The sequence below is a fragment of the Leptidea sinapis genome, chromosome 34, assembly GCF_905404315.1.
Source record: "Leptidea sinapis chromosome 34, ilLepSina1.1, whole genome shotgun sequence".
Lineage (NCBI taxonomy): Eukaryota > Metazoa > Arthropoda > Insecta > Lepidoptera > Pieridae > Leptidea > Leptidea sinapis.
Genome location: NC_066298.1, coordinates 10,972,052 through 10,986,336, shown reverse-complemented (window position 1 = coordinate 10,986,336; position 14,285 = coordinate 10,972,052). Strand labels below are relative to the sequence as shown.

Here is a 14,285-nt window from a genome sequence, read left to right as displayed (position 1 = left end):
AAAAAATCTGTTCCTCATGCTATTTTAAGCAATATATTTAAGTGCTATTGAGTAAGTATTTTATTAAAACAAATTGTTTTATTTCAACAAAACTGTTGATTAGTTTTTTTTTTTGAAAAAAAGGAACGAGACGAGCAGGACGTTCAGCTGATGGTAACTGATACGCCCTGCCCATTACAATGCAGTGCCGCTCAGGATTCTTGAATAACCCAAAAATTCTGAGCGGGACCACAATTGCGCTCGACACCTTGAGACATAAGATGTTAAGTCTCATTTGCCCAGTAATTTCACTAGCTACAGCTATGTGCTACTCAAACCGAAACACAGTCATGCTTACACATTACTGTTTCACGGCAGAAATAGGCGACGTTGTGGTACCCATAATCTAGCCGGCATCCTGTGCAAAGGAGCCTCCCACTGGTACAGTAGTTACAGTAAGTTATAATTAATGTATATAAAGTTTACCATAAATAGGAAGCTCGGAGTAAGGGTTGATGGCGACCAGCACAATACCGCAATACGTGTAGATGGCATTGCGATCGCAGAATCTGAAAACATTATAATTATGGTGTGGCAGGTGTTAGGCTGATCTCACACTATCACACTACGCGTGTAACACTGAAAATATTAAACCTATCTGTATACATATATTTCTTGTGTGCGTGTCTATGTCACTGAACTCCTCCTAGACGGCTGGACCGATTTTGATGAAATTTTTTGTGTGAGTTCAAGGGGATTTGAGAATGGTTTAGATTCACAATCGAACTACATTCTGAACGGCTGGACTGATTTTGATGATTTTTTGCGTGTTCCAGTGAATTTGTGATTAGTTAAGATTCTCAATTCCGTCCATATAATATAATTCTCCTGCTCATGTGTATGTTAGTGAACTCCTCCTTACGGCTGGACCAATTTTTCAAATTTAAGACGTGTGTACATGACAACGTCTGTCGGACCACTAGTAATATATACATATATATTACTAGTGGACCCGGATATATACTAGCTGACCCAGCAAACGTAGTATTACCATATAAAGTATTAAAAAAACTTAATAATTAAAGTTTTTGGGGTATAAAAAATAGATGACGACCGATTCCCAGACCTACCAAATGTATCGCACATAAAATTTATCGTACTACAATAATTATTATATTCGACTGCCATCTTGCAATCTTATTGCGGATCTGTGGACAGAATAATATAAAAGTCGCGATACAAAAATAGGTGTTGATCGTAGACGGGTGAAAAATTAAAGTTAAGTATGTATTTTTAATGGTGAATCATAATAAAATAAAAGTTGGCCGATTCTCAGACCTACTGTAAATCGGATACACATCAATTTTCAAAAAGATTGGTTTATCCGTTTCGGAGGAGTTTGGTAACAAACACCAAGATATATATAAACTTTCATAATTCAATATATAAAATACTACTACCACTTTCTGAATTAGAACAGCCAAATTTAAAAACAATGAATGTAGTTATAAAAGATCAGTATCGGTGGCACTATAAAGCAAGCCTTGGCATCATAAGCGTACATGTGATGACAATTAAAAAAAAAGAGAGAGAATTGGTCCATCATAGAATACAGCAAGTGGTCTCTTTTTCAGTAGTTCTATGTGTAAGCCAAGCAACAGAAAAAGAAGTTAATCTGTTTTGGGAATAAATATATAAAGATATATTTATATATTTTTATATTATAATATAAAATTATATATTTTTTATACTTTATGGCCCATGTCTGCTAAAAGGTCCCTGGTTTAAACGTGTATATCCGGAAATATATAACTTTTAGCAACTAGGTTCCATTGACTTTTGGAAATCTATCCCGCAAATCGGTTATCAACCGGATATGACACCTGACTCAAGAGACCAGCCTCTCCCAAAGAATTGTTAATTAAGGTTCGCAAAATATGCTTAGTAAGCAAATAAATAGTAGGCCTGTCAATAACTTACATAAAAATCTAATAACGCATAAAATTTAGAATTAACTGTCGCAAAGGATTTAAATATTCATTGAATTGAATTAAAAATAATATAAATACTATAATAATATTCTTAAATAATTCAATTCAATTGTTTAAGAATTTTTTTCTCTGCGGACTTAATTAAGTCTCTTGTACTTATTTAGTAATACGGCTCCACTCACGATTTATCAATGTCGGTACCGACTAGTTTCGGACCATTCGGAGGGTATTCATAAGGGTGAGTGTAGTGGGTTGGCGATAACGTCCCGTCTCTTACTGCGGACTTGGGCTCGTAGTGCGGGGCTGGACAGGGCGGGGGCGTATCACTGACACTACGTCACTATTGGTGTCCACGGGTCCACAAAATGTACTAACACAATATCCACTACGTGATCATCGGCACTTGCGGTCTTTTTGCGTGATGCGTTTAACAACACGGGTTTCCAAGTAGGTGGCAGAGCCCATTCCTTGTCTCTATTAAAATCGTGAATAAAGCCGTATTACTATATATGTTAATCATGTCTCACGAAAGTTTTAATAATATAAGTCTCTTGTAGTTGTAACTGTCGACAAGGTCGCTGTAAATAAAGTATTAAATACATTACCTAACTTTGAGGTTATGTAGCACCGCTGGTTCATGGAGGTAAGAGAGTGACGTAAGATCGTTCTGGCCAATTAGGAGCGAGGGATTTCGTAATGGCGGCAAACTGCTTGCATCTTGTATCTGTTGATTATTATTATACTTAAAAATTATTTGAAGTAACTTCATCTAAATTCTAAATTATCAACACTATTAGGCATAGCATGTATTTAGGTGCCAGACAACGATATATTTTAGATATACAATAAAATAATAATAAACAACTTGTTTTTTTTTTAATGATAACCCTCACCTCTGGGATTAATTACATAAATTAAATTTATAAACAATATAATAAGTTCATAAATTTTGTTTAAAAATTTAAATCACTTTAAAATAACAAATTGACATCTCAAGTCAAATTCCTAATATGCAATTATTGGGCTTGAGCAGGCTGTCAGCTGTAAAGTAGATCCTGTAGATGGCGCCACAACCTGAGAGTTGAACAAGATAATATACAAAAATTTAGTACCCATGCGTCACTCGAACGGTTGCCTCAGTGGGTAAGAGCGCTCGGACGGAACCCGTAGGCGTGGGTTCGGGTTCCGCATCGCTCATAAATTTTGGTATAAATTAAAATTACATATAATATATTTAATCCCAGAAGCGAGAGGGACAAAAATAACAATTGGTTTTAAATGGACTGACTAAATAAGCCACAAAGGCTTCATACACTAGCGATCGCGCAACTTGGTACAAGCTGAAAGGAGGCTTTTACCCAAAGACGGTTACCTGAACCCAAACAAGGCTATCTTTTACCAAAATTAGTTGCTTGCATGTTAGTAATAATATACATTATTGTAACAGTAGTCATCAATTAAGGATTAGAAAGTTATCTTAGTTTTACTAGAACTATTATTCTATCTAGCGCCATCTAGTGTCTCGGGACTGAGTGAAACCAATAAATTACCTTAATTTGACGTATCTCCTTCGATGTGTCGAGCTGCACGATGAGCACTCCGGATCTGAAGTCGCTGGTGACTGTCGCGCTCTCCCAAACCTTCACTGGATGCTCCACCCATACTTGGGCACCCTGGAACCAATCGCAATAGCCTTATAAAGAAATTTATATTATAATACTTTGGAACATGGCTTACATTTTGAGGCGCATTATGGAAGATTTGCTTTGTTAGGAATTTGGAACTACTGTGCGTTTGAATAATGTATACTCGTAAATGGAGGGCCGGCTTTTCTGTTCAGTTATACTGCGAAAACTATTGAACCGATTTAAATAATACCTATATTCAAATTCAAATTCAAATATTTTTATTCAAAATAGGATTTAAAATCACTTATTGAACGTCAAAATCTACCACCCATTCAAAAAAGACTGCCTCAGACCTGAGAAGAATGGGCGCAAGAAACTCAGCGGGCTTTTTTTTTAATATAAAATATGGATTACAATGTAATATCGTACAATAAACATTTATAATTAAAGAGCCTGAGGGTGTTCGCTTTATTCCCAGTCCGTGGTGTCATTAAGAAAATCGTTTATGCTATAATAACCTTTCCCACACAAACGTTTTTTAACAATTCTTTTAAATTTCGTAACACGTTTGTTTTGTACATTTTCTGGGATCATATTGTAGAAGCATATACATCGCCCAACAAAAGACTTACTAACTCGACCCAACCGAGTAGTAGGCATAACAAGTTTATGTTTGTTCCTCGTGTTAACATTATGAATGTCACAGTTTCTAGAAAATTCCTCAATGTGCTTATGAACATACAAAACATTATCAAATATGTATTGAGAAGCAACAGTCAAAATGTTTATTTCTTTAAATTTTTCTCTTAATGATTCTTTAGGACCTAGGTTATAAATCGCGCGAATAGCCCTCTTCTGCAGCACAAATATAGTATTAATATCGGCCGCACTGCCCCATAATAATATACCATAGGACATAATACTATGAAAATAGTATATATAGCATAAGTCGCAGCGTGTTTCAGAGAAGGTTCTAGTATAAGATATGTTGGTGATAACTTATGCGGAACCCATATAATTTTTTTGACTTAGAAAAACCTATATATTCGCAATAAAAATAATTCAGTCAAGCCCGAGTTTCCTGAGTGTATGATTTACTTTACCGAAGTGACAGTAAATTGTGTGACCGACTTTAGCTACTGAAATTTTACAGCTAAGATTGACTGACGAAACCTATCAATTCAGTCTTTCTTTTTTTATAAACCAAAGAGGAAAAGTTTAAACAAAGGCATCAAATTATGATGATATTGTGGGATTTTATCCACTAACATCCTCTTCTTAAACGGATCTGATGTCGTGACATGATGTCGGTCTCGTGGGACCGGATTAGCATTAGTTCATAGCAACAGTACTCTTAATTCCTCTCCATTCCATGGTAGTAGCTCCTCCGACTGTTTCTTCCGCACAGTTTGCACACAAATTGCTTTTTTATGGAAGAGAAGGACAAACGAGAGAATGGGTAATTTGATGTTAAGTAATCACCGCCGCCTACATTTTCTCGCAACACCTGAGTATATACAGAAGCATTGCCGGTCTTTCCGAAAAGTGTAAGCACTTTTCATGAAGGTATCCATGTCGCATCGTCCTGAAAACAGCGCACGATTATGCACAGTTTCGTTGTACGTGAAGAAAGAACCTAGAAAACCGCACAGTAGAGGAACGCCAGACATTCAGATGGTGAGGATGATATTCAAGTTTAGGGCGTGTAGTGCGAAGATGAATGCGGCAGCAGAAATCAGGACACACAGCTCTTCAGTATTCTCACCCTGATAAATGCGGTAGAAGACACACTGAAGCGCAACTTTACGCAACGCCAAGTTTTCTATCTAGCCGTACACAGAACTTGATCTCCGACATTTCGAGCAGATCTATGGCACAATCAAATTGTGCAATCTTAAAATGGGTTGCACCAGACCAGAAATGAGAGCAATATTCCAGGTGACCGCGGAAATGGAAATGGCAGCTCGAGATTTCGAGGCAAAGTATACCGATACTAGGCGAAGCATAAGGGGAGTGGAAAGCAGAGATGCGACAAATTGTTTTTTTTTTTAGTGGTTAATGCGCAAACTTGAGTCTTCTGAGGGTTTAATTGAGCAAGGTTCGTTTTACCCCATTCCGCGACCTCAACAGGGGCTTCAAAGAACCAGGACCCAAATTTTTTCGGACACTGTTCGACGATTTCCCGACAAAGATCTGCATTGGCTACGGAATCTCCTACACGCATAGCAAATGACTGATATGCAGATATATGCATATATCCGTCAAAAAAGACCTGTATGCTGCGTCCAGTGAGATAACTGGTGGTTCACTTTTATGAACTCTCAGGACGGCCAAATAGAAGACTTGAGAGGAGCGCCTTGTGCCGTTCACGATGGAAGGCTTTCGCTTTATCTCGACATCGAGTCCTACTTCTTTATATATTTAAAGTTTGAAATACAAAAGGTCAAGAGACGTGTCATATTTGAGTGGAGATTATGTTCAGACATAAACATAAAGTACGAACGTATGTTCATTTAAGCTACCGTTCAGACTAAATTCACAAATTGGGTTCTCCACCGGACAATGTACGCTCCAATTAAAGGTGAAAAAATTACTGTATGAGCTTCTTACTAATAATTGGATTAAAATAAATCTTAGCATCGACTTCGTGATTACTTTGTTTTACTGTGTCTTCGACTGATATTTTTTCACGCAATAAAGATATATATTTTTATTATAAGAACATGGTTCTAATTTTTTTTTTTTATGAAAATAAGGGACAAGACGAGCAGGACGTTCAGCTGATGGTAATTGATACGCCCTGCCCATTACAATGCAGTGCCGCTCAGGATTCTTGAAACCCCCAAAAATTCTGAGCGGCACTACAACTGCGCTCGTCACCTTGAGACAAGATGTTAAGTCTCATTTGCCCAGTAATTTCACTAGCTACGGCGCCCTTCAGACCGAAACACAGTAATGCTTACACATTACTGCTTCACGGCAGAAATAGGCGCCGTTGTGGTACCCATAATCTAGCCGGTATCCTGTGCAAAGGAGCCTCCCACTGGTAAATACAATAAAATATCCACAAATGGTAGTGATGTTTTATATCACTTGTTAAAAATGACTTTATAGTATAAAACTGTTTACATAACAAGTTTGAATACCGATGCTAATATCGAATGATTACATTTTCAAAAACTTAGTAGGTACACGATGGCCAATCGTTGCCAATATATTAAATTATTCGTTAGAGGAGGTAATAGGAATTTTGTTAAATTTTGATCTAATAAAGTACCTATTTAGCATTTTTAATGTTATTACAAATTGAATCACAGGTTTAGCCACTTATAGCAAAATTGTTTTACTCTCGCTTGTAAAAAAAGCTTTAATGTTTTATATTGTAGACCTTAACATTATGACTCCTTAACCATAGTGTTTTACAGTTTTCTTGATAATCGATGAAATCATATATATTATATATAGCCCGCAATATAATATTCGATAAATGGTATAAGAGGCTTATGGTAACTAAAGTATGAATTAAATACTTTGGTCTTAATATGGTCCATATATCTTTGGCATACTGCGTCAATAACTGTTTATGACCTCGTTGTTAACACAACGCGACTGCTGCACATTTTCAAATTTAATTTTCGGTAAAAACTCAATCAACGGAATCGCTATATCCAATGCAAAATTTACGTTAAATCTCTAAACTGCATATGGTGTCCTGGTACATTTTGCCTGGGATGACATATAATATCAACCGCTATGAAAGACCTATGCTATCCTTGCTATTACCGCAACCATATTTATGTTCCCCTGGTATCTATGTAGTTATACGTCGAGCGCATGACGTCAGAATATGATTATTAAGGTATACTCGCGTCCGTTTGTGTCTCTATCGTCTCGCTTTTTCGTTTCATCGAGTTTCAAATCACAACGATTCTAAATAAGTTTCACTTCCACAGCTTTGTAGCACGTGGAAGAAAGTTCCTTGAAAACCGCACTGTGGAGGACCGCCACACATCCAAATGGTGGGGATGATATCCTAACTTGTGGCGTGTCATGCGAAGGTGGAATTCGGCGGCAGGAATCAGGTTAAATAGCTCTTCGGAACACTCCCCGTGATAAATGCGGTAGAATACACACAATGAGGCGACGTCTCTACGCAATGCCAAGTGATCCAGCCGTTCACAGATCACTGGGTCCCCGACAATTCGAGCTGCTCTGCGTTGCACGCGGTCAAATGGATCGAGCTGATACTGGGGTACGTCAGACCAGAGATGACGGCAATACTCCATGTGTGGCCGGACCTGCGCTTTGTAGAGCGCTAGAATGTGGGCCGGCTTAAAGTATTGCCGTGCTCTATTGATAACGCCCAGCTTCTTCGGAACCAATTTGGCTTTGCCCTCCAGATGGCCACGGAATTGGCAATCGCTCGAGATTTCGAGACCCAGTATTCCGATACTAGGTGAGGCTTTAAGGGAACTGTTGTCGAAGAGCGGTGATACGGCAAATAGGGTTTTTTTTTGTGGTAAACGCGCAAACTTGAGTCTTCTGGGGATTGAATTGGACAAGGTTCAATTAACCCCATTCCGCGACCTTCTCGAGACAGGATTCGATAGAAGACACAAGTTTCTCCCGGCACTGGTCGACGTTTTCCCGAGAGAGACCTGCATAGCCCGTGTATACGGCATCACCAGTGCTGTCATCTGCATAGCAATGTATGTTGGAGGTGTCCAACATCTCATTGATATGCAGAAGAAACAGCGTGGGAGATAGCACACAGCCTTGGCGAACTCCAGCGTTCACCGGCTTGGGATTCGAGCAAAAAACGTCAACAACGACTTGTATGCTGCGCCCAGTGAGGAAGCTGGAGGTCCACTTGCATAAGCTCTCGGGAAGCCCAAATGATGGAATTTCTGAGAGGAGCGCCTTGTGCCATACACGATCAAAGGCCTTCGCTATATCTAGGCTAACTGCCAGGCCTTCCCCCTTGCTTTCAATAGCCGCGCCACCCATCTATGTGTTAGGTATACCAGAAGATCACCTGCCGACCGACCACGGCGAAAGCCGTATTGTCGGTCGTTGATCAACTGGTGACCCTCTAGGTATACGAAAAGCTGGCGGCTAATTATGCTCTCCATGATTTTGGAGAGCAGGGAGGTAATAGCAATATACCTGTAGTTTGCCGGATCCGAACTGTCTCCTTTTTTTTTGGATCGGATGGACAAGGGGTGACTTCCATGAATCAGGGACTACGCTTTTGGAATAAGAGTGTCGGAAGAAACGCGTTAGCACCGGCGTCACCTCAGGGGCACACGTTCTAAGCACGATTGGAGAAATTTCGATACGCCTGTTTTTTGCAGTCATATGCTGCTTTAACTGACGCATCGAACCAGAGCTGTGATCTGCCACCGATCGGTACTACAGAGCTTGGTATAAAAATATCCATGCCCTGCAGTATCACATCGGCTACTGCAACGGCGCAGGCACTAGGATCATCCGAAGGGAAACAAACCTTGCCCCAAGGGAAGGATGCAAAAAATATTATTATACGAGTATTTATTTATGTATGTACACCGATTACGCTGAGATTTATGAACCGATTTACGTGATTCTTTTTCAATTTGATGCGGAATAGTCCATAGCCATTTGTTCCCATAAAAATTTCATATAGTTTGGCCCAGTAGCTTTCATTTTATAAATATTTCTTATGAAGATTCCATGTTTACGAGGATGATGTTATTATTTTAGTAGATGATATCATTTTATTTTGTCTAAGGCTTTTTTAGGAGTTTTCATTTAGGTTGATTATTAATTACCCCGTGTCCCGATAAGTGGTTCTTCTACCTGTCATTCATAGCTAACAATAATTCTTCACGATATTTCACTATATCACAAGAACGTGAAATAGAGTTTCGAACTGCATTTTGTGGGAGTCGATTCACTTTTCCCTTTCCGTGTATATTATCTTTATTTTTTATAGCCATACTTTACCACTACTTAAAAAAATAAATATTTAATATAAATAATTTGTATTATGACAATAAAAAGCAACGAAAAATTATAGTTATAGAGAAAAAACCTACTGCAGTGTTACTCCTACAACAGACACTAAAAAGTATAAAATAACATCATAAAGTTATTTAATTAAAAAAAAACCTCTTATATGCAAACCTTATACGTTTAATATTAATAAAATACTATTATTTGTATGTGGCACGTTAGGTAGGTGTGTAGAAGTTTAATTTTGTTTACGGCTTGCAATGGATTTTATATTTTCATAGAAAATTTTGCATGTTCAAAGTCAAATAAACTTTATTCAATTAGGCTTTAACTAAGCGCTTTTGAATCGTCACTATAAATCGTTCATTTAAATTGAATGGATCAACCGTATGTTTCAGTACATGACATGTTGGTGATTCATCATATTGACTCATCTGGAACCTTTTTTTTTGACTAACTAAATACCTATATACCTACTCGCAATACAGATAATTCAGTCAATGACATTTCTGTCATCAATTGACATTCATACAGTGAGCGGGCGCGGGGTTTTTAATCTATATATTTGGCAAAACAATGCTTGCCGGTTCAGCACTTGTATTTACAATATATCATACGTAGTCAAAATAATTACAACAATACTACTAAAAATATATAGAAGAAAAGATATTTATTAATGCTATTTTTTCAAAACTTAACTTTTGAAGTTACGGTTTAGGTATTAGCACCTATATTCAATCGCAATCCGGAATTAGCGATCTGAGATTGATTTGAAAATCTATTTCCCGATTTTATCTATGAAACTTTTTATGTACATTTATATAAAAAATCGAGCTATCTTATTGACTGCAGTTGCCAGCCAATTGAGTAATTCTAAGAAAAATAGTGAAGTCGCTACATGTCTATGTTAGTATTTCATGTTCGAATCGACCGACACTGATAAATAAGATTCTAGGTACATTTGGAAGTGTAAAATTATCACATTTGGTTTTATTAGCATTTAATTTAACGTTATTGCTGGTCATCCAAAGTGAACATTGTAAATTGGTTAACCTTGAACAAGAAGCAAGATCTCAAACACAAAAAAAAGGGTAAATTGCTTAAAATATTGATTTGTAGTATGTTATGTAATGTAACAAAAAAAGTACGTGTAATAACCGACTTCAAAAACGGAAAAGTATCAAATAACTAAAAAATTAATTTAATACACCTCTTATGCAAACCTTTACCTTTAATATGAATAAAATACTATCTGTGATACCTTTTGATATTTGATTTGTACTAATATTAATATGTGCTACCAATTGGTAGGTATTAAGTCGGTGCCAAGCCCTAAACAAAATAAAACTTAATATTATAAACAGCTTACTTACTGTAATTATTAAGGCTGTCTAGTGTCTAGCCACGCGTGGTGAATGTAGGTACCTACTCTTACATTTGGCTTGGCACCGACTTCAAACCTATCAATATGAAAAACATACAAATAATAGTATTTTTTTACTATTAAACGTAGTTTTTTTTTATTTTACACTTTTTAGTGTCAGATAATAATAATATATAATAAACCGGAAGATAATTCAGAACCTCCTTCTTTTTGAAGTCGATTAAAGTATATAGTACATGGCACGCGCAGAAGCCGATGGCGTTTCGACGCATGGATGGTGAGTAGGGTTGACTAATGTAAGTCATTGCTCAGGTAAGTACTGAGTACACGGCTGACTTACTAATAATTGTATTGTTCTTAGAAATTCAATAACTGATTTATCTATCAATTTATTAGTTTTATTTATATTTTCAAATAGGGTCCATTCACGACAATACATCGGTGCATCCGAACGAACCACTGATAAAAGCACATTGCCCACTCGTCCTTAAAGGTATTTATTTCAGGTTTTCATTTTCGGGAATAAATGACAATTGCATGGAGCGTGGCCGATGGGCCTAGGTAATAAACACAACTTTGCTTTGACTTAAATGACACCGAAAATCATAAAAAGTCGTGAAACACAATATTCAATGTGCCGCCAAATCGCAAATCAAATTACAAAATATGAGTAAAATACGTACTCAAGAATATTGGCAAATACTTTGTTAAGAGTTCCATTGTCGAAGTATAAGCTTATTTTTTATTATATTTTGTCGTATAGGAGTTATTCTGGGAGATTCATCGACAAAGTTTCTGGGTGCAGCTAGCTAGTAATATGTACTAATAGAATTTTAAGGGTTCTGAATTCTATAACAAAGACTTCACTGTCTCTCTGTCTCGGCGTCGTGTGTGAAGTTTGTGGAAGAACACGTCACATACCTATGGTGAGGATACAGCGAGTTTGAAGTATCTGTGATTGAAAAATTAAAATCTATTTATGTCAGTGCGAAACAAGTTAATCAGGATTTACAGAATACTTAGGTGCAAATTTGTCCTTCAGTTGCAGATTGGTGCGCTGATTTCAAACATGGAAGAACATCCACCAGAGATGACCGTCGTTCGGGTCGGCCAACAACATTGACCGAACATTAATTGATGCTTGTTATCAATGACGTTCTCAACACATAAACAATACAATATAATTCGCAGTCTGATAGCGTAACGGCAAAAGTGTGCTTAAAGACATAAAAGCACACTTTTCTCTTTAGTCATTCATGTGTGTCAACTGTCACTATTCGAATCAAACCTGAACTGAATAAATGTTTTACATTGCTGCTTATAGACAAAGAATATTTTAAATAACTGGAGAAGTATCATCATCATCATCATCATCAATGTATAGATAAAGCAGTCGAAGCTTAATAATAAGCTGTAATTTTTAGCATGTTCCATATTTCAGCATTGGTTTTATACGACGTCATTGCTTGTTGTACATATAACATTCTGTAACTCTTTTTTAAGAAATAGCGTTTGCCAACTCTTGGGTACCACCCAGGAGGTGGCAAAAGAAGAGGTATACAGCACACAAGGTGGGAAGACGATATAACCTAACTGGAGAAGAGTTGCCCAAAACAGACAAGAGTGGAAATCGGTTTGAGGTGGCTTTTGCCATCCGGCACGCCAAAATTTAGAGACATTTTATAGTTTATAGCTTTATATTCTTAGTTTTTCAAGACTTAATTATTTTTAGTACGGAAATAAAATGCTGCTGCTGCTTTTTTTTTTTTTTTGAGGCTCACGGGATGGGGAGAGGTGAGGCAACCGCCCATGGACATCCGCAACAACAAGTGTGTCAAGAAATGCGTTGCCGGCCTTTAAGGTGGGAGTATGCTTTTTTCTTGAAGGTCCCTAAGTCGTATCTGTTCGGGAAGACCGCTGCCGGTAGTTGCTTCCACAAAGTAGCTGTGCGAGGAAATTTCAAACAAAACGCGCAGTTGTGGAATGCCAGACGTCTACGTGATGCGGATGGTACTTTGCACTTAATGTTCGGCCGCTGGAATCAACCCGAACAGCTCCTCTGAGCACTCCCCGTGATAAATGCGGTAGAAGACGCAAAGAGAACCCACATCTCTACGCAATGCTAGAGAATCAAGCCGATCGGAGATGACTTGATCGTCGATGATTCGAGCCGCTCTTCGTTGTATGCGGTCAAATGGAAGAAGCTGGTACTGGGGAGCACCCGCCCAGAGGTGAGAACAGTACTCCATGTGAGGCCGAATTTGCGCCTTATAAAGTTGCAGGCGGTGGCTTTTAGTGAAGTACTGTCTCGCCTTACTGAGTACACCAAGCTTTTTTGAGGTCAGTTTGGCCTTCTCTTCCAAGTGACCACGGAACTGAACGTCGCTCGATATATCGACGCCAAGTATGCCAATACAGGCTGTGGCAGTTAGAGGAGTGCTCTCGAATCGAGGGGATACGACAAAGGGAGACTTTTAAGTGGTGAACGCACAAACTTTTGTCCTCTTGGGGTTGAATTGGACTAAATTTTGTCGTCCCCATTCCGAGACTTTGAAAAGCATAGTTTTGATTTCAGACACAAGTTTGTTTCGGTTCTCGTCGACGCTATCCCGGGACATGTTGGCACGGCCGGTGTAAGAAGCATACCCTGTGCTGTCGTCTGCATAGCAATGAATATTGCTGATTTATGGGTGAGGTACGCAAGAAGATCACCAGCTGAGCGACCCTGACGGAAACCGTACTGGCAGTCGCTGATCAGCTGGTGCCCCTCTAGGTATCCCAAGAGCTGGCGGTTGATGATCGACTCCATTACTTTGGAGAAAATGGAGGTAATGGCAATGGGGCGGTAGTTGGACGGATCTGAGCGTACACCTTTCTTAGGGATCTATTTCGGGACTACGCCTGATGAGTAGGAGAGCCGGAAAAAACGGGTAAGGACTGGCGCCTGTTCCGAAGCACATTTCCACAGCACTATCGGGGGAATGCCATCGGTCCCGTTCGAATTGTGAATGTCCAAGGTGAGAAGCGCCTTAAGCACGGCGCCATGCCGGATTTTTACCTCCGGCATGTATGACTCGCACCGCGGAATATGCGGTGGTGGTGCACCTTGGTCATCCAGATCGAGTTGGACGTGAAGAGGGAGCCCAGGAGATAGGCTTTCTCTTTCGCGTCATGGGCCAGCGAGTCATCATCCCTGTGAAGTGGCGGAATGGCTGGCTGGCAGAAGTTTCCTTGGACAGCCTTGGCGAACGACCAGAACGCACGAGTTTCTGAGTTTGCTGAGTGTGCTTGATGCTGTTTTGAATATTT

General features: G+C 38.7%; 1 protein-coding gene across 2 annotated transcripts in view; it reads right to left on the bottom strand.

Moving 5' to 3' along the window:
* Window positions 1-14,285, bottom strand: part of LOC126975032 (unconventional myosin-Va) — a 101,187-nt gene that overhangs the window by 78,706 nt on the left and 8,196 nt on the right. For both annotated transcript variants that reach the window (XM_050822806.1, XM_050822807.1), the window contains exons 2-4: window positions 3,521-3,643; window positions 2,576-2,694; window positions 466-548 (exon numbers count right to left, since the gene is read on the bottom strand). In XM_050822806.1, coding sequence (XP_050678763.1) covers window positions 466-548; window positions 2,576-2,694; window positions 3,521-3,643 — 325 coding nt within the window. The remainder of the gene's footprint in view (window positions 1-465; window positions 549-2,575; window positions 2,695-3,520; window positions 3,644-14,285) is intronic.